The sequence below is a fragment of the Argentina silus genome (assembly GCF_951799395.1).
Source record: "Argentina silus genome assembly, chromosome: 14".
Lineage (NCBI taxonomy): Eukaryota > Metazoa > Chordata > Actinopteri > Argentiniformes > Argentinidae > Argentina > Argentina silus.
In genome coordinates, this window is record NC_139668.1 from 14,472,215 (window position 1) to 14,494,233 (window position 22,019).

The 22,019-nt window shown below is 41.3% G+C and overlaps 1 protein-coding gene across 1 annotated transcript in view; it reads left to right on the forward strand.

The window, feature by feature from the left end:
* The window catches only part of cadm1b (cell adhesion molecule 1b), a gene marked incomplete at both ends in the record, with an annotated part of 110,796 nt that overhangs the window by 84,480 nt on the left and 4,297 nt on the right, over window positions 1-22,019 (forward strand). The window contains 4 exons of the mRNA XM_083685472.1: window positions 1,429-1,566; window positions 4,217-4,378; window positions 5,503-5,599; window positions 5,901-6,073. Of these exons, the coding sequence (XP_083541598.1) occupies window positions 1,429-1,566; window positions 4,217-4,378; window positions 5,503-5,599; window positions 5,901-6,073 (570 nt within the window). The remainder of the gene's footprint in view (window positions 1-1,428; window positions 1,567-4,216; window positions 4,379-5,502; window positions 5,600-5,900; window positions 6,074-22,019) is intronic.

The following is a 22,019-nucleotide window of genomic DNA, read 5'->3' on the forward strand; positions in this document are numbered from 1 at the left end:
CTAATAGTCGAGCTTTATTATACATGAAGACATCCTGGGGGATTGAAAGGAATTAAGTACACTTTAAAGTAATTACGCTAGTTATAGAAATTAAATCTAGCAACCGAAATGCTGAACCAAGGGTGATATTTAAGAGCTCTTGAAATAACATGCCCCTATTTCGTTTTTATTCAAGTGTCTCAAATGTGTGTCTGTGTGTGTGTGTGTGTGTGTGTGTGTGTGTGTGTGTGCGTGCTTGTGTATGTGTGTGCCTGCATGCGCGTGTTTGTGGGTTTCATTGTTGTGTGCGTGTGTGCTGCATGCCTGTGTGTCTCTCAGGGGAGGCTAGTGGAGGTAGAAATCGGAGGACAGGCTCATTGTAATGCATGGCATGGAATGAGGAGTCGTATCAAACATGGTATCCACAAACGTGTTCGATACAATTCCCTATTCCATTCCATGACAATGAGCCCGTCCTCGGATTTCGATCACCACCAGCCTCCTCTGGTGTGTGTGTGTGTGTGTGTGTGTGTGTGTGTGTGTGTGTGTGTGTGTGTGTGTGTGTGTGTGTGTGTGTGTGTGTGTGTGTTAGGGAGTTTGGTAAGAAGTAATGGCTGTTAGTGTGGTAAAGTTAATTTTGCGTCCTGCGTCCCCGCTCCCTGTTGAAATCTAAATAAGAGCAGAAGAAAAGATGCATGAAAAGTATGTGTGTGTGTGTGTGGGTGGGTGGTTGGTTGGGTGTGAGAGAGAGAGAGAGCGTATTTCTTTTTGTGCTTAGGCTACTGGAGTCATGGCCACACACCACCTGACAATTCATGTTTCATAGGAGCACAGCGGACTGCTGTTAGCGGGAGAAAATTGGAGAACAGAGAAGAATAGCAGAGAATAGTGGATCTGTGCTCAAAGAAATCAGCACAAAAACCTAGCTTATCTAGCAGTCTGCTGTCAGGATTTTGTTTGGTTTCTGTTAGTAGTAATAAAAAAAGGTATAACTAACACATGTTACTGTATTGTTGCTTTCATAGAAAATGTCTAAAGAAACTCTGTGTGCTTGCTTCAGCGATCTACGTACGTTGTTAGGGCTAAACTCAAAACAAGGTAGCTAGCCTCTCAGAAATAAACTGTAATTGTATATTTTTTCTTATTTCAGACAAATCCTCTGTAAATGCAGACTGTTTCTTTGAGTAAGAAGTGTATTTGAACTTTATGTTAAGTCTTATACAGGCTATAAGGAAAGAAATATGGAATATCAAGATATATATTGTGTATTGCCCAAATTGAATATGTGTGTGTGTGTGTGTGTGTGTGTGTGTGTGTGTGTGTGTGTGTGTGTGTGTGTGTGTGTGTGTGTGTGTCTGTACACATACACACATACAGTACATGAGTACATGTGTATCCCTCCTGTGCCATGCTGTTGTGTGTCTAAGGCTTTTGCTGTGTGTGTGTCAGTCCCACCAGGCAGCCCAATCATCGAGTCCCGGGAGGAGATGGTCAGCGAGGGGAATGAGACAGAGCTCACCTGCACAGCCATGGGCAGCAAGCCTGCCGCCTCTGTCAGATGGATGAAAGGAAAGCAGGAGCTGACAGGTCAGTGGAATAACAGCCTCCTCCACTTTTATTCACACCATCAAGAGGGAAAACATTATTGAAACATCCTACTTAGGTATAAGTACTGTTACTTCAATGAAAATGTACTTAAGTAGAGGTACTTTTTTTCTGTTACATAAATGTTCTTCAATTGTCAGATGTTCAGTCATAAAATGTCACTCCCTGACCTTTTATCATTAAATGTCATACATAAGATGTGAAGGTTTTGACGTTTTAATTAAGATTAAGATTAAGATTAATTAAGATTGGGTTGATGTGTGCAATAAAACCTGCTGCTAGCAGGTATTATTTGTAAACATGCCCATTTGCGGGTTTGAGATTTTTGACCTGCCACTTGCAGATTTGTGGGGGCTTGTATGAGCGTACTACATGCAGGTATTTTCAAAGATAGCAGTCTGTTCAGGTTGCTCATACATTTTTTTTAAAGATGTAATTCAAGGGTTTGAAAGCTTCGGTTTTAGATTTTATGGTTGACTTTTAACCCTCTATGAATGGTTAAATAGAATGATGAACCAGTCGTAGTCGAACGATTCGACTGAACTGCTGTAGGCTGCAAAGCAGTAGGGCACGGTGGGTATAGTGTTTATAGTGTGGTGCAATCCCTTAATGCCTCTCTCCTAGGATCAAGAGTCATCAATTATTCATCCTATACACTTATTGTACAGCACCAGGGAAATTCATTCCAGCCTGATCATATTTACATAGAGTGGCTATATCTCTGAGCTTGTTGTCAAATTACATATGTATTAGAATGGAGAGGATTCATTTGGTGTGTTGAGATGAAATATCCAGACAGGGAGTGAATAGAAGCTAAATGCCATCTGCGCCTCCAGTGTTATAGAAGTGGAAGTCAATTTGTGTTTATGAGATGTTGGGCTCCTCTGGGGATGTGGGGTTGGGGGTTTACGGCAGGCTGGTTAGATGACTGAAATGCCATAGTGGTGAACAGGGGCTAATACAGACTGGCAGTGGAGACACAGGGACAAGCGTAAAGTCACGTCCTTCTGTACCCCTGGAAACACACACTTCACTTCTCATTATGGACCTAATAAGATATTAATTAGCTGCTATGTTATGCATATTGAGATTTTTTTTTAAATGATTGTGTACTTAAAGGGGAACAACTGCAAATTTGGGCAATTTGTGCCTCAACCTCTCTGACTCAGTGGAAGACTGCCTGTCAAAGGCCACACCTCTCTCACTCGGAGAGCAGAGTCAGAGCAGAAACTGTGCTAGATAGAACTGTGGAATACAGCAAATCTACGAATAGAATAGAATGTTCTTTGTGTTCTCAAAGCGAACAGGCTATGTTCGGGGAGCCTAATTGATTCTGAGATATGGCATATGCATATTAAGGGATAATGTGGGGTCGCAGGTTCACGCTTACCTTTTCTGAGTTGTCTGCCAAGCAAAGGAGGAGAGAGGAGCTAATGGGCTGTAACCATGTGACGTTCTTGTTTTCTCTCTAGCTCCGCTCTCCCTGAGTGACAGAGGTGTGCACTTTGACAGACAGTCCTCCACTGAGTCAGAGAGGTTAAATCACATAGACAAATTTGCAATTTTTCCCCTTTTAAAGTTGAAGCATGTAGTTTTGCGTTCTGCTGACCCCTTTAGCCACACAGAACATTTGAAAATGTACATGTGCAATGTTTTCTAATGGCGGCAAATGGTATGTTAAGGCCATCCTGCTCATCCTCGACACCAGTTCTTTGTCATGTGATCCCATCTCTCACTCATTTATCATCGCCATTTCACGCTATATTTAGACCATGTTATGTGAGAACACCTACACAATGTCATTTAATTTAGTTCATTTAGGCTGTTACACGATTTCTGTAGAATGGTAGTTGGAAACCTTTTCTGTGTGTGTATGTGTGTGTGTGTGTGTGTGCATGTGTGCGTACGTGAATATGTGCGTGCGTCCGTGAATGTGTGCGTGCGTGTGTGTGTGGAACAGCAATGTGTGTGTGCGTGTGTGTGTGTGTGGAACAGCAATGTGTGTGTGCGTTGCCCTCCCTGAGCCCTGAACCTAGCCTCACTCCCCTCCCCTGCGACAGCCTGAGATGGGTGCTGCAGCAGGTCAGAGAGGGGCTGTAATTATTTCCTCACTTCATTAGGTGGGAGTAAACCGTCACACTCAGCACTGCGGCTAATGCGCTGCCCTAGGCATTGTAATGCTCTCTAAATGAATGCCCCTCTGACAACCAGGAGCCTGGTAGGCAGCAGATTACTGCAGGGTTAGCCTGAACGCAGCTCAGCGGCTCAGCCCAAGGCCACTGCTGCAGAGACACTCATGATCAAACCAACACCAAACAACAACCCCACCTCACTCTGGTCTGGAAAACAGCAAGGCCTAATAAGGATTTGGAACCACTAAACTCAGGCTCTAACGCCGCATCAAGGAATATCAAGGAAATGCACATGGATATGTTGTGATGCATTATCATGTTTTGAACTGAAATGTATTCCTTGTAATGGTTGTTTTATCCAATGAAGAACCAGTGATGCTCATATCACTCTTTAAGCTGAATTGTGTGACAGCCCATACTCGTTATGATAGATAGGCTGTCGGGAGTTGAGGCTTGTTTATCCTGTTCAATACCAACACACCTGTCTCTATTGGACTCAGGAGGAGAGTCCATGGTGGAGGAAACCTACGACAGGATGTTCACCGTCACCAGCCGGGTGAGGTTCACCGTGTCGAAGGAGGACGATGGAATGCCGGTGAGCTGCATCATCGACCACCCGGCCGTGAAGGACCTCCGAGCACAGAGATTCCTGGAAGTGCAATGTAAGTGACCTGGCAGTGATTAACGCAAGCGGCCTGAAAATAGGGTGATCGGGGTCGCCTCTCAATAGTCTCTCCTCCATTTCATGCATCCTCTCTGCTCGCTTCCTTCTCAAAATGCATTGGAGGAGAACATCCAAGGTTCCTCCCCCTTAGATTTGTTTTGAGAAGGAAGCAAGGAGAGAGGAATTGAAGAATAATGGAAAGACCACACCTATTGACTCCTACCCTGCGTCCCAAATATCCACACTTTTCCCTGAATTGTTCCCTGACATGAATTGAAAAGCATATGCCTGGGCTCTTACACCAATCCTACGCTTTGAAATCCATGTGGGGTAATGTAAAAGGCCACTTTGAGTAAAGTAGGATGCAGGGCTGGTGTAGCAGTCACTCTGGAGTCTATCCTACATTACAGATAAAGCATGTATGAATTAGCCTAGATCATTATGTAGTATCTAGATAGAACACCTGTCAGTCCGGATTGAGAGAACCATGTCACAAATACATCCCTTTGAATACAATCACCCCGCGGGGAAAGTAACTTTTGCTCAAATGGCGTATTGATTGGAGACATAAAACTCTTACACTGTGTAGAACGTCAGGGAAAGGTTAAAAAGGTTTTGTAGTCTGTGTAGAATATTAATTTATTCAGATAGATGAGGGCTTTGTCTGACCTTTCTTGGTAAGACAGGAGAAGCTCAACTGGAACCGCTTGACATTTTGGCAATCTTTGGCTAACATTGATAAGAGGAAAAAAAGCATTTAGCTGAACAGGTAGACTAAATGTCTGCTCACATTACATACTGTAAACATTCATCCAGCCCTGTATGTTTTACCAATAGCCCAGACGTATGCAGTCTTAATTCACTGAACACTGTAGTCTTTGATATTGAAGAGCTAATATACAGAAGTGACAACAGGCATTGTTGTAATGGCTCTATAGAAGCTCACAGACCAACGGCTCTGTCTGAAGACGCACTAAATAAGCTTTCATTCAGCGACTGAAAGCATGAAACAAGTTCAGATGGGTTGACACTGATTGTTTGTGGATGTGATGAATGAATTATAAAGTGTGTACAGTATGTTTGCATACAATGCATATTTAAATTCCATATCCTTACTTTCAGACAAACCAGAAGTCAAGATCGTTGTGGAATTCCCAGAGGGTTTAACAAGAGAGGGAGAGAACTTAGAGTTGACCTGCATAGCAGAAGGCAAACCACAGTGAGTATTCACACAGGTAGTTTACACTAGTGAACAACACATCACTCTATCCTTAACATACCCTAGACAGACAGAGACATGACAGTCTCAGCCTCTCTATATCCCTTTTCTGCCAACCTAAGCTCTACTGTAACCTTTCCATTGCATTGTAGTATTTAAATGTTCCCAATTGTGAAATACATCATTAGACTGGACCCGCTGATGGCTCTCCTGAGCCGATCTGAGATGTGACCTTTCAGCTCAGATTTCTGCTATTGACGGGTGGCAACTGACGGACGTGTGTGGTATTTGTGTCCTCCAGCCCACATCAGATCAGCTGGCTGAGAGTAGACGATGATGTGCCTACACACGCCGTGATCACTGGCTCTGACCTCTTCATCGAAAACCTCAATAAATCCTACAACGGCACATACCGATGCGTGGCCTCCAATGCTGTGGGAGAGGCATACGACGACTACATCCTCTATGTTTACGGTACGTAGTACTGGGCGTCATGGCAACTGTCGCTCAGCTCCTACAATGTCAGCTGGATATGTTGTATATTCACAATCTTGGATGTTCACAGAATATGCAGGGAATGTTGCAGTTTGGGCTGTTGTAGTTTAACAAGAGTCTAAGAACAAAAGTAAGCACAAATAAAAACGATCTGGGTCGATTGTCGACCGTGGAAGATGCTGTATATCTAAAAATTAATCTAAGTGTCAAAATATCGAATCATACCTTTAACCTTGCATAACCTGCCCTATTGGCTCTTCCCACTGTGATGTGTGAGATGCTGCAGACCGTTTCTCTGTGAATCTGTCATAAAGACGCGATCTGTGACACTGTAACATGTACAGTAGTAGATCACTCTGACTAACATAGATCTACTCTGCCACCTCTGAGATAATCCCACACCACAATCCCACACTCTGACGTGTTTGACTGTGACTAATCACACTGCCACTCTGAGATTGTGCGTCCGGATGCACTCTGTAGATGATGTCATCGCATGAGCGTCTTCCAAACAGAAGGTGACATATGCTGGTGAATAACACTGTGCATGAACATTCAGGTTATCATTCCACAACTAAACTCATGCGTGTGATAACATCCACCTTCATACATCAGAGATATGTGATGATTCACACACACTCTCTATCCCCCCCGATTCATCTCTCAAATGTGCAGGAAGATCTTTGGGGAGCAGGCTGTTGTTGCCTCCTGCGTGAAAACTAATCATCTGGTTTGGAATGTGATAATTTGTGGTTTCTATTTATGTGGTTTCTATTTATTCATTTACATTGTTAAAATGTATGTTTACTAGTGCAGCAAACATATTGTCTTATGCTTTGCACATGTGAAACTGTACATTACATGCTTGCGGTCTTTGAACTACCCATTCGTATTCCCGTTTGGGGAAATGTTATTTTTCCTCCTCATCAAGAAATAACTCCTGGTGCTTCTCTCTGGTCCTTTATCACCTTCCTATTAAACATAATGTCTCCTGTGTTATCAGAGTGGGCCGCATTCCTTTATGCTGCTATAATGAGACACAGGAGATTAGTAAAAGGTGCTAATAGCAGTGTGTAATTATCTCTGAGATTTCCACTTGTGTTATTCGGAGGATTAAACGGCAGACAAAAGCATGTTGTGCTCCGTAGACGGGATGTTTGCCACCCCGGACTTATCATACTACTTGCATAGCTATAGTAGATTAATTAGCGTGTGCTTATGAACATTTGTAGGCTCTGTTGTCTAAGCATGATAGCCACTCGTCTCATCAGGTGTGTCTCAGTGTGTGAGACTGCTTTACTTAACGTCTATATATTTGCATTTAGATTCAGCCCTGGTGGAGCTTATTAGTGTGGTGTGTTGATAATCCACAGCTAATATCTTCCGCTACAGTGCGTCCCAGCAGACTGTGTGGATCAAGTCAGAGAATCCCTGTACTGTATGTAGCATGTTTAACCTTGATAACCGCAATTGCTCAAAGCAATGGGGAGAATCGATGCTGCTTTCATCTTGCCTCAGCACACCATTGACGTGAAGAACTCTAATTTGGACAGGTTTTAACCTCTCAGTGATAGACAACAACACTGACAGGCATGAAGCCAAAGTACAACATTTAAGGTCAGAGATACTTATGTCTGTGCAGTGAGCTAGTAGTTAGCCTCCTCTGTGGGGGTTTTCTTAGTATGCTATGAGTGCTGGTGTCAGATGTGGGAGTAAGCTTGGCAAAGAGGGAGGTCTCCAACAACCTCCTCTGTAATGTTACAAGGGTAACCTGGTGTTATAATTCACACGTACTACCTGTTGGAAAGAGAACAACGCCATCTTTTGCTCATCGGTTGGCTCTGCAGTTGGACTCTGTGACCCAGAAATATCTGACACGGCCATGAAGTCAAAGATTCCCAGAAGCCATCTGGACATAGCTCAAATATGGTAGTGTTGACCACAAGATTATAGCCTACTGTAAGAATATTAGAATTGACACACTGTATATGTCTGGGAAACAAAACCACAGGGCGGGCATATTTATTATTTAACTTTTATTTATCCAGGTTAGCCTCATTGAGATAAAATCTATTTTTCAAGAGAGACCTTGTCAAATATATTGATCCTGACCAAGGTCAAGGAATCTAAGTATTGTGTGTGTGTGTGTGTGTGTGTGTGTGTGTGTGTGTGTTTGTGTGTGTGTGTGTGTGTGTGTGTGTGTGTGTGTGTCTATTTAGATTCCTTGATCAAGATGGCAGCCATTATCCGTGCATTCCAGAATTGAACATTGATATTGTGGCGGTGAAGGGGTTTTGCAAAAACTTTATGTTGCCATGCAATCTCGCAATATCGAAAAGAAATACAAATTTAAAAAGAAAAAAAAAAACAGCCTATGAATCAATTATCAGCCGTATTAGGTGTCTCAACCTTGACATTATTTGCTCTTGAAGCACCCCAGACATTTCCTATACTGTGTTGTGAAGCAAATCCGCAGAGACTCATGTCTATACAATTGTTTACCAGCAGAAAAAAATAAATAAAAAAAAAGTATGTTTATTGCCTGCCAGGTTTAAGCGGGCATAGCTAAACAATTTATCTCACATTGTTTCAATTTACGGTAGAAATTTCTCATATCGGATTCTTTACAGATACAAATGCACCCAGAAAATATGGCACCTCCAAATACATTCATATTTCAGCTCTCATAATGTTGAGTCCAGAGTCATCCAGCCTGCAAATTGCCCATGGTGGATCCTTGTTTGCCTGACTATTATATGTGCCACATCCTATCCAGCCCTATGTGACGACGCTCTCCCCTGAATGCCCAATTTCTTCTCCTAGACACTGACATTTCAGCTATCATCAGACCGCATTCGGTCACAGGCAAAGAAATCCCCCCCCCCTCAAAATATTTTCAGCAGAGAATCTGTTCCTGATTACCCCCCCCCCCCCCCCCCCCCCCACCACCATCCCCCTCCCCCTCCCTCAGCGGAGGCGACATTATGCTGTCCTTGATGTTTTACCATTAGTTTGGAAGTGTGTGGTCCCCCACTGTGGTCTTTTGATGGAGCACAGCCAGTAAAGGCACGGAGACAGCCAGCCAATTTCCCCCTGCTGAGCCTGTGCCCCAGCAAGGGGCCTAGCTACTATCTCTCCCATTGCCACAGACGGACAAACATTAGGGAAGCTTTCAAACCTCTTAGCACCAATGCTGCATACCTGGATTGGCCTCCATTTTGTCATTCTCATTATGATTGTTTGCGGTTTGTGAAAGGCCTAATCAGTACATTATCAGCTTGCTAGTGCTGCTTAGGGCTGAGTGGAACCAGAGGAGAAAGCGCCACAGTGGCTTAATGCACTGCTTAACTTAATTACTTAAGTAATGTTTGAAAAAATAGATCTGGTATTCATGAACAAATGTGGGTCACTTTCATGCTGCATATTATCAATAATACATAATCAAGTGTTAATTCCCAACTTTTTGTACACTTTTTAAGATGTAGTAGTTTGATTGATGGAGGTAGTAATTGGAACCTAACACTGGTTTTCTCTGTACAGGAGAACCCTTTAAAGAACGACAGTATTTTTGGTGCCATGAGGAACCCTTGTTGGTTCCACGTAGAGCTATTTTTATCGTGTGATTGTGAATTTACCATAAAAAATCTGAAAAGTCATGTTTTCATTTGTACTGTAGTCTCACGTAGCCTTACCTTCAAATCACGTAGATTAGCCGATCTGGCTTGGATTAGACGGAGCAATGGGAGAATATGCTCACAATTTCATTGGATATTGCATTCCAAGAAACCTCCCCCCACATGTCCGTAGAATGGTTAGTTGTTGTTATGTGCGTCGTCTTTTCCAACAGGGTAGGACTATTTTGCAGGAGTGGTTTCCAATGCTAGCTTGCAAACCTGAAGGAAAAACTGAATTCTGTTTTTTTTTTACTTTGTCCAACCAAGGTATTTGATTGGTTTGACATGTCGTGAGGCGTCACTCATTTCAAACAGGTTTTCACCCCTTTGTAGCTACTTTCTGCAAAGGATTTCATCAGGCATTCACAACTAGGAATACCTGGTCTCAATGAGGTTATTCGTACCGTAACTAACTCATCAAGTATTGTAACTGCGCAAGAAATAGCATAATTTCCCAAGCCTTGCAATTTCATACGTGCATCCCATCCTTATTGACCTCCGTCACTTTCTATTCTTTCTTTATATCTTATACATGTCTTTATTTTTCATTTTCCCATCTAGATGCTCCCACCACTATCCCCACACCCACCACCTTGAACCCAGCCAACACCCAAGGTACTGTATGTCCCCAATATGGTGTGTGTGTGTGTGTGTGTGTGTGTGTGTAGTAGAATGACAGAGAGAGTGTGGGAGAGATAGAAACAGAGCATGAGAGTGTGTACAAGTGAGAGTGAGAGTGAGAGAGAGAGAGAGAGAGAGAGAGAGAGAGAGAGAGAGAAAGGGTGTGAGAGACTATGTGCGGCCAGTCTTAATCAGATAGTCCTGCTGACATCCTGGACGGCCAGCACTGAGCTGTCAGACCCCGCTCCTGTCACATGTTTGATCTCTGAAAACGGAGAGACGTTTTGGCGCTCTGCTATCTTATCAGCATCTGCAGCCATATCTCAACCTGCCCACACATCACATTACAATGCCCTTGATCTCACCACAAATGACATGTCACATAAGGCCTTTGTAGGGCTGAAAACATCAATAACTTTTCTCTCTTTGATGTGTGGCTCGGATGGAAGTCAGTTATTTACAGTGTTAGTAGTCACCTCTGTTAGCACGTGTTGATAACAGACACTTTTCGACTAGCAGCCAGCTAGTGCTCAAAGCCTGGTGCTTCGTGCCTAGTGAACAAGCTTGTTTGAATTTCCACAGGCTTTCTAGGTCCTCCTCGCATGATCTCCAGTTTGTCTACGCTATGGAGACAATGGGCTTGTTTGACTTTAAAATGTAATTCGACTAGAATTCCAGCGGGAGCAGTGTGTCTGTGCAGTCTCAACCGGTTTACCAACAGGAAACTGGTAACTGGTAACTTAAAGAGCCATTTTTAACAATGTTGACACGCAAATCAGATATTGAATAAGTATCTACAGTAATTAAATATGTCATTGAGAATTAGAATATTTTGATATAAAAAACTAATCAAAATATTTGTTTAAATGCAACAACATATTGAATACATTGATAAAATACATTTTATCAGGCTTTCAACCAAAAATGCATATAAAGGCATAGCCATATTTACTGTACATTAGCCTACAGGTCCCTCCTAAAGACCTCTTCATCCCCACTACCCCCTTGTACAAGTTTCTCCTGCAAAAAAGAAAAGAAAAGAAGGAATTCTTCCTTCTTCTCGCATTGTGACTGCCAATAGCCCCTGGTCCTACCATAGATTACTTTTTCTTATGATGACTGATGGATAGATGATTCACTTACTTAAACAAATGTATTTGTTGTAAGTCGCTTTGGATAAAGGCGTCTGCGAAATGCAATGAATGTAAATGTAATGTAAATGTACAGACTGTTGAGTACACCGAAGTTAGCAGCATTGTTTCTGTCAAATGACTTGTGAGTTTGCCGGACTCCAGGTGTGTGTTATATTCTATGACAGGTTAATTAATATTTTTTCTACATCCATTCGGTGGAAATATGCTTTTAGTTATGCAGTTCATCATGTCTTAAAATCCATAGCATGCCATGAGCGAACATCATGTGATGAGATGAACAATGTTCTCAATTGTGACATCTTTTCTGTGGGATGATAATTCACTTTGCATAATGTAATCAAGTGGATAATCACTGTACACATTGTGGCTGAAGGGAAGGCTTTCTATAAGTAAACTGCAGTCGATATGCAAACAGTTATTCAATTTCTCAAATCATTACAATTTCAGTCAACTTCGAATGCAGTACTCAAGTTTCTCACATTACCTAACTCCTATACTTTTCTGATTGCGCTATGTTGAGAATAAAATGAGATTTAGTAGGCTAGATGGAATTGACAATAAATTGGTAGATTAGGATCTTCTCATAAATAATACAAAAAAAGGATTTGCACAGAATCGGAATAAATTACACACGGGTGTCCTTTAACAGTCATTGATCCTAATAGGGCAGAAATGATTAAGTGTCAGAACAATGCATTTTGCATTATAACATAGTGACTAACTTTTTAGGCACACCCAAGCTGCTAGCAGACCAGCTAGCTAGCTAGTTTCAGGGGACACAAAACACACTGTTTGTTTCATAAATGGAAGGTGTCAGCTAAATACGGCACCTTCTTCATTATTGCCAAGATTTTGGGCAAGCCGGCAAACAAGAAACAATAGGTTTCAGTATCAGCTCTGTGTTCAAACACTCAGCTCCATGTAGTTAGCTTTCTGGCTTGCTAGGTAACTATAACACAATGATTATCTTACCTTTCAATCATAATTTTAATATTCGCTGTTAAAGTAACTTTGTTGGCCAGCTAGGTTTCAGCAGATGCAAGTCAGCTAGCTAGCTGTGCATAGTTGCTCTGACAGGAGTATTGCTAATCAACTGGAGGAGTGAAATAATGAACTAAGAGCACTAAGCTCATTTTATGATGCATGTTTATTCAGTTTTACAAAAATATTTCGTAAATAGTTACTGTCAGTGAAGTGTGCATGACACATGACAGATTGTTTGGGCTGCATGGGATGCAGTGCAATCCTGTCTCTATATGCCTTAGAGAAAGTTGCATGTTGCCATGCAACAATCTATCAATTGAGCTGCCACTAAAAAACAAACTGTCCGCTGCAGCTAATATTCTGCCATAATATTGGATGCAATATGATTGTTTGGGGAGCGTTTGAATAAATGATTACATTCACATTTAAAAATAACATAAATTAAATACATTATGTTGGGTTTTAAAAGTATATGTCCATATACTTCTCTCCCATCCTAGAATGGTTCAGTAGTATTCACTCTGACACAGACAGACCATATATTAGGGATGCCAAATGCATGCATCGCTGAGAGAAAGTTGGCCCATTTTGCAGATAATACGTTTCTGATGAACTGGCAGTGAGAGAAATAGAATGAGAGGGGTGAGATGGCGCTTTTAAAAAATCTATTAAACTTTAATGTTGGGCAAAAGCTCTTGGCAGCATCAGGAGGTGCCATTTAAAGATGACAAAATATGGCATTTATACTGCAAAATAGCTTTCCTAAATGAAAGTATCCAGCTCACCAATAACTGCAGCAGTGACAAACATTGTTTTACTGGTTTTACTTGGGTTTTTTTTTACTTCTGTTTGCCAGCTAAACATAGCCTCATCATTGATTTGTGTCAATATCTGCAAGCAGGGTTCCCACAGCTGTCTACTGTAGATGAGAATGTTGTAGTATGAATGAAAGAGGAACAAACACCGCTGAGCTGTAGATACACTCTGAGAAAACAGGGGTTCTTCAGCTGTCCCAGTAGGAGAACCTTTTGAAGAACCCATTTTGGTGATTTGTAGAACCCTTTGGTTCCCCATAGAACCCTATCTGTAGGAAGGATTTTTCAATGTTCTTCAGAAGTTTATTCTACTACAGGGACAGTCGAATAACATTCTAAGAGTGTATGTCCATGACATGTCCCGGCTTAGGTGGTGGATGGTTGGTGGCATGGTCAGGCTCTTTGATTTCCACTCAGGCACTAAAAGTAAAAGTAATCAGGTTCCTTTCATGCTGGTGCAGGAAAGTCCTGGTGGCCATTTTGTATGTCTGAGTGGTGGGAAAAGTGAGGGTGAGTGTGTCATCAACTGTACAATCAGGACCTACATTGTTAGTGGTCTGGAGATTGGAGGTACTCTTTATTTTTGCAATAATTTTTTTACAAAGTTTATTTGGACAATCAGTTTTGAATATTTCACCTGAGAGAAGCAGGTGAACCCGCACAGTACATACAGTAGCACACCCTGTATCAGTGATTTGTCCAGCATAGTATTTTGTGTTCCTGTATGTGTGCTGTGTATGACATGTTGAATAGCCTTATACATGTAGAGTTTTGAGACTGATGCCTTCAGCAGAGCATTGTGAAGGTACAGTAGGGGCTTGCTGGTACTCAGATTTTTTTGATCTACAGAACGCATTTGGAAGCTGTTTTCACGTGCACATTCGTAAGGTGATCTGGACAACAATTTTAAGCACAGTTCCCATTGACCCTAGCCAATTCTGAGTATATGATCCTAAAAGATGTGTCTTGTGTTTTGTTGTATACTTCAGTTGCAAGTTACCGTAGCGTGGTAGCATGCTGTACTGTTGATGTTTTCCTAACGCCACAGTAATTTCCCAGAGACAGGCCTGAAAGAGGATTTTCTATGATTTATGCAGTGCATGCTGTGAGTATGTAATTGAGCTTTCTTGCAGTTCACTACTCTTCTAAATGCCATGTCACAGGGGCGATGTTACCCTGGCCAGCGATGGATCACTTTGCATTACTCTAATCTGCGAAACAGTGTTCTATGGCATTTTCCAATGTTCAGGTATAATACTCACATTGTGAACCGAGGGTAAAACAGAGTGAGTTTGCCAGTTTGTCCGAGTCAGTAAGCCTTTGACACACACTGAGTTATAAAAGTAACTGCAGTGATTTTGCGCTGTGCTAGGAAGACACTACTTTCATCTGCACTCAATCAAGACATCCTCCACTCAATCAAGACAGCCTGACTGGAAAACATCAAGGAGTACTTCAACCTAGTTCCTTCTACGACTGAACACCTCCCAGGGCAGTTCTGTGGTTTTTGGTCTTTGTGAATAGTATATCACAATGAATTGCTTAACCAAACACAGCTCTCCAGCTGCCATATCCACCATTGATCCACCAAGCAGCAGGCCCTCTATGCGGTCCGCTCCACTTCCCCCTCAGATGTGGAGAGGAAACATTCGGTGGGGTTTCTGAACAAGTTGTTAATGCACTGCCTCCTCTTTGTGTGGCTCCATAGTTGATGTAGAATGTAGCTTTCTCATTTCCACAGTGTGATGCTTTCACGCCCCGCCAGATTTTTCTCTCTTCTGATAAGTGTTTTATTTTTTCATCTGCACCACCCCCCCCCCCCTCCTCACCCCCCCCATCTCCTTGGTGTAGCCTAGCAACAGGCGAGAGGCAGCGGTTCAAGGCCTAAATATGGTTTTATTTTGAGGAGGAGCAAATGCCATGGTGAAGCATGGAATCACACAGTCGTTTGTACATCTCTACAACCAAGCTGCCCAGCCCTCCATGCTTCTTTATTCGCGTGCAGAGTGAGAAAGAAAAAAAAAAAGAAAGAGAAACAAAATATTTTGTGTCATGCCATTGTCAAACCGTCTTTTTCTGTAATAGATTTAGGGCTTTAAAGGAACGTTTTACTTTAAAGTGATAGATGTATGTGCTAGTGCTTATGGATGTAAACAAAACAGGCATTTGCTAATTCAGAAAAAGAAGACTCACTCCTCTCTAAAGCTCCTTGTAGTTTTCAAAACCATGTGATGATCCCCAAATATATCACTCAGGGTAACGTCCTCAAACTAGTGACACAGATTTTTTTGATCTACAGAACGCATTTGGAAGCTGTTTTCACGTGCACATTCGTAAGGTGATCTGGACAACAATTTTGAGGTAGAAAGATCGGTGAAGTGTCCCTTTATGTCAGTGTCTAGCTTGTGGGAGAGACAAATAACTGTAAAAGCATTGTTTCATGGGCCTGATGGCTCCTAACCTTGTTTTTTAATGCCTTCCATCATGCTCTATAGTTAACTACGTTATACACAATGCCAACAGTAACTTGACCATGGTATTTGAAAAATACATTCATTGCAATACAAAACAGTTGTATTCACCTTAACAAAGTACATGAAGAGTTCTCTTCACTTTTGAAAATCTACTTCTTTTGAAAACATGTTTGAAAAGAGCTTGAATCCCTGTTTAAGAGGTTTGCTGTTCATTGCAAATGAGTGGGTAATTCATTCACTGTTATGAAGTCTGCACTCTTTATTAAAACATGTACTGCACAGTACACTTCTGATTCATGAGTGCTGCCTCTCTGATTTGTTCATAAACTCAATGCAATCAGTGCTCCAAGCACCTTTCGACTGTTATGAGAGGACAGCTGTGAATAGATTTCATCCAGCAATATGATGAAACATTGCAGTAGTGTATGGTATTGTGCTGACAGCAAGGCTTGTTTCTATTGGTCAAAGGATAGATGTCGTCCTGATTCCTCAGCTCAAGGGGAATAAAAGGGAGTCTGCGAGGTAAAGCTCTCGCTCGTCAAACGCTCAGAGATGATCCTAGGAAAGGACATCATATCTTGGGTAAGCCCCTGCTAACCCCCCTCCATGCTCTTGGTTGTGGAGAGAAGAGAGGATATGGTTAGAAACGTCTCATTTTAAAAACTGTGATCTGTTCTCCATGAAAACTCAAAACACCTGACAAGGGCGACTATGTGTGCATGGTTAGTGAATGTACAGTAGAGGGAAAGATGGAATTAAAAATAGAATAAATAATAACTGATATACTTAAACAACAACAGTGCGGTCAGGTCACCCTGCCATCCAGCTGAGGGACAGGGCTGGACAAGTGTAACCATGGAGCTATAGCTGCAAGGACTGACCATCCATCGATCAAAATCATAGTTTTAACTATGCTTTAAAACTATACAGTGTTTGTTTACAATCAATGGAGTAAAACAAGATTCTATTTTAGGTTCTGTTGAGGTAAGACAGTTGAACTAACCTCATGAGGCATTTATTAGTGAGCTTGCTTCAGCAAGTCCAACTATTGTTCTATGTATAGTAAGTTTAAGTTTATTATTGGTTATTATAATTTTAGCTGTAAATCAACAAGAGAAAGTCTTACATGGGCACGGGTGTTTTCACTGTTTTTGGTCATGGTTTCAGACACATTTCATATTCATCTTAGGTTGTGTTTTTTTTGCCTAATTCATCTGCAAAGCACTAAACTGTGTGGGTGGCGTCCTCGAGCTGTGTTCTCCTCAGACCTATTGTAGAACACATTACAGCATGTTTATGCTTGGTTAGTGATGCACATCAGACTCCCTTCATGGTCACAACAATCTAAACAAAAATTACAATTTGTAAACAGATTAAATTATTAATCTGTTTAAAAACAAAATATGAATGTGTTAAAGTTCTTAGATACAAGAGAAAAAGATACAAGATGTATTTTTCATGTGAAGTATGCAAAGTATAACCAATTTCACTGGCAGGCCAGAAGGCTAACTCCATAAAGGAGAAATTGTGTTAAACAGTGTTTGAAGCATGAAGGAGTCAGGGGATAATTAAGAACCGGGAGAAGTGAGAAGTCTTCAACATTCTGACTCCTAGAAACGCTACAGTGCCAAACTTTGGCACCGCTCATTGAGCTTCACTGCCAAAGATAGCTCTGCAGGCAGGCATGTGTAAAGATCAGCCTGGAGAGAGACTTTATTATACATGCTGATTCTTCTCATGGGTAAAGAAACACTAGTCGGTAGACATGTGAATGATATGGCAATGCCATTTTCACAGCTTTGATTGACTGTAGCCTTGTGATTCTAGCACTCTTTAAAATCAGTTGGCGCTCTCTAATAATGTCTGCTTTTAGAGCTAAAAAGAAGACGTACCTTAACAATGATAAACGCCAGTAGGCTGGTTTCGATGATGGTGCTGCTTCATGATTCAAGCTGGTCTTTACTGTAAAAAGGAGCAATGGTCAAGAAGTGGGTCCGGTCAGTGGTCCAGGTGAAGAAAATCAATTTACAGTAATTCAGATGTCGGAGCTAGTCAGATCAGGGGGCTTCGCATAGAGACTACAGTCTACACAAAGTACAACATGATGTTCTGCTCAACTTAACAATATGAGCACTCAATTCTTATACTCCATTCTAACAAAAGTCCTTCTAAAGGGAGGAATCATTATCAGCCTGTAGACCATATTATAAGAATGGCAGTTTCCACAGGAAGGTTTGGCAATATTTTATATTTTGAGACAATATTTTGGCAATATTTTATTACTAGCAGAGCATATCTAATATTGATAATCTGACTCCACTGTAATTATCACTATGTGCCAAGAAAGGTTGAGTTTGTGCTGATTTAGTGCAAGAATGGCCAAATAGAATGAATCAAATAAGGCTTTAATAACACTGTATACTTATACAACTATTACAAGGCAAATACTTCACAGAAATTTTTTACATTACATCTCTTCTAATAGAGAGAGAGAGAGAGAGAGAGAGAGAGAGAGAAAGACAGAGAGAGAGAGAGAGAGAGAGAAAGACAGACAGACAGACAGAGAGAGAGAGAGAGAGAGAAAGACAGACAGACAGAGAGACAGAGAGATGACCACAGGTCATTCAAAACAATGCTACTCACAACTCATGAACCACATGACAGGATGAAGAAAAGAGAACAAGCTATTCCCTGACCTCTGCTTTTTTATCACTTTAGAACCACAGTATTTAAATTAGAATACAGAGCTCACAGCCATTTGTCTCCTCGGGGGATGGGCTCTCAATGTAGGGGGCAGAATAGCTCCCCCTTCAAGCCTATCATATTTAAACACACGCTCACACATTTAGGTGGAAAGTTTATGGCACACTAGCTTCAGGCCGATTCCCCAAATACAGTATGTCTACATTTAATAGTTTGTAGAACTCAGAAGATTGCTGCATCAAGGTGAATAGGTGAATACTATGGTCATGTTGCATCAGCCGCTGGCCCTCCAGACATTATGGTTTCACTTCTACAACCCTTGGAGGCAGAAAACAGAGAGGGGGGGGGGAGGGGGGAGGGAAGGGAAGAGCTCAGCAAAACAGGGAACATCTCTAAACCTCAGTGAAGTTTCTCTTCTTAAGACACTTAATATGTGCTTTTAATAACAGTATACTATCACTCTCCACACTATATAGGCTTGGTAACAAAGTAATTAAAAATGTTAAAAGTCAAAGTACTTCAAATGTATAAAATCCATCAAAAATATCAAGCTTAATTAAGATTAAACATCCCCAGATCTTCACCTTTAAATCCTTTCAACTGTACATGTAACACTATTACTAGATACAAACTGCCACTGGTATGTGCAGATATTTGTTTTCTATGCATTAAGGTATTTGTTTGACATTCAATGCAAACACTTAACACTTACTTTTAGATCCTTTCAGCTGTACATGTAACACTATTGTTAGATACAACTGCCACTGGTATGTGCAGATATTTGTTTTCTATGCATTAAGGTGTTTGTTTGACATTTAATGCAAACACTTAACACTTAGGTTTAGCATAATTTTTAAATGGAAATTCATTCTTGCTTGTGCAGTTGGGTTGTCCACTGCGAAATATAGTGCCTTTGGAAAGTATTCTGACCCCTTCACTTTTTCCACATTTTGTTGTGTTATAGACTCAATTTAAAATGGATTAAATTAAATGAATTTGTCATCAATCCACACATAATACCCCAGAATGACAAAGCGAAAACACGTTTTTTGAAACTTCAGTAAATTTATTAAAATTGAAATACAGAAATACCTCATGTACATAAGTATTCAGACCCTTTGCTATGACACTCTTAAAATTAGCTAAAATGCAAAAATGTCATCAACAAATCACTCAATAAGTTGAAGTCCATCTTAATGCAAGGATAATAGTTAATGTAATTTTGGAATTAATATCTTTATTTTTATAGGGTCTCTGATTTGCATAGGAACTCAATTTTAAATTGAGTCTATAACACAACAAAATGTGGAAAAAGTGAAGGGGTCTGAATACTTTCCGAAGGCACTCTATGTGTGCTTTGCTGGCTAAGTTGAATTCTCAACTTTCTTCTAGAGCCCTTGATACAGTGAAACAGGCATTTGGGGTACAGACCCTGCATCACAAATTGCCTTCCCTTCCCCCTGAAGTGTGTGAACACATTTGAAAACACTTCGAGCAGAGGGGTAGAGAATCGTGATGTAGCAAAATGGAGTGTGAAGTTCTTGCATGTTTCTGTGAAAGCCAGCTTCTCCATTGGATCTTTTTTTTTACCATAGGCAGAAAAACAGTAATAAGAGAGAGATTTTTGAGGCTCAAAACTGTTACATGTATGTTCTACTCATAACATTGGTTTCCAAGGCAGTGACCTTCATGACGTTATTGTTGTGCTGTGTACAGTGCAATACTATGGTATCGTTTATTGCGCTTGTAAAGAATGTTGATGGGCCTGCACAGTTGTTAGCTTTCCTTTAGCGCTGTGGCTGCTACTAGCACCTATTCTTATAGAAAGTGTTATACTTGCGGTGATATGTTGTGATATATGTGATATGTGATATGTTGTTTCACTTTCTTTAGACAAATGCACTTACTGTTAGTCACTGTGGATGAGAAAATCTGCTGGATTACTTAAATGTAAAATGTACTCTTATCTTGTCTCAGCCCAGACTAAGTTGTTTTAAGATCTTATACATTATGAGCTTTATTGTATCAATGCACAAAAGTCATTACTGTAATTAAGTTCATGTAATTACATCTATAAATGCAGTGTGTGTGTGTGTGTGTGTGTGCGTGCATGCGTGTGTGTGTGTGTGTGTGTGTGAGTGTGTGTATACAACATGCCTCTCCCAAATGTGTTCCAATATGACTAATTAAATGTAAATAAATCAATATTCCATGTTATCAGGCAGGAGTCAGATATGCACACAGCTGATCCCCCAGCCAGTTAGCCAGTCAGGCAGGCAGTCAGTCAGTCAGTCAGTCAGTCAGTCAGTTAGCCAGCCGGTGGGTATTCATTCTGCCAGTGACCTGCAGTGTGATTAGTCATTCGAGCACAGAGACAGAGATAGGACCATAAAGCATGTGGCCCTGCAGTCCAGTAGAGCACATTTCAGTGTGGGCATCAGCCGCAAATCCTCTTTATTCCCCTATAAATCCCTATGGCTGTGCACATCCTGTCAGGACAGGGGTGTGGTGATGTCAGCGCATCCATGTCAGCATTCCCCTGAGAAATGGGCAGAACTTTGTGGGAGGCGATGGTCGATGCTGGAGCATATTCACGTTATAGACAATCATAATTCCATTTAGTTTACACGAGAGGCCACAAGGATGAACTGTAGTCTTAAGCTAAGAGGCAAAACTATTGAATGGCTGCAGAGTAACAGCATGAGATATTTGGATAACAGATATGTCATTCGTCACAGGACTGATTGATATTTATGACGGGGGGGGGGGGGGGCTACAAGGAGGGATTTGGGGGAGGGTCATGCGTTTCCAATTTCAGTCGGAGGGAGGGTTATGTGTTTTTTAATACAGTCGAGGGCAGGGTCATGCAATTTATAAAATATCGATATCTTGCAATGCTGTGTAATTTAATGCTGTGTATGCTCCTGCTACACTCCCTTTGCTCTCTGTATGCCAAAGCCCAGCACATAGGATGTGTGCCTTCCTACAGATGTGTCAAAGGGTGGACTTGTTTTGCGCTGATCCAGGAGCTCTCATGGCACGTTATAATAATATATAATAAATAAGTTATTATAATTGTTTGCTAAGTTTTAATCCTCATAAAGGCAACCAAGACAAGACTATCACACTGATTCAAAAAAGCGAGGCGCACTGCTTCTAAAGGCGCGCCGGCCTCTAAAGCGGAATGGAAAAAGACATGACTGTTGTTGCTTGGCTACATGATACAGTGCATCAGGGACAGATTTATCAAATGTCCAAATTAAGCAGTCATGTTCAGTATTTGTTTGACAATCCTTTGCATGCAATAACTGCATGAAGTCTGCGACTCACTGACCCCACCAGACGCCGGATATCTTCTCTGGTGATGCCCTGCCGGGCCTGTATTGCAGCCAACTTCAGTTGTTGTTTGTTTTGAGTTTTTTTTTGTATAAAATCTTATCATCAGGAAATTAAACGCATGTTCAATTGGATTTAAATCTGAAGATGAACTTGGCCAGTCA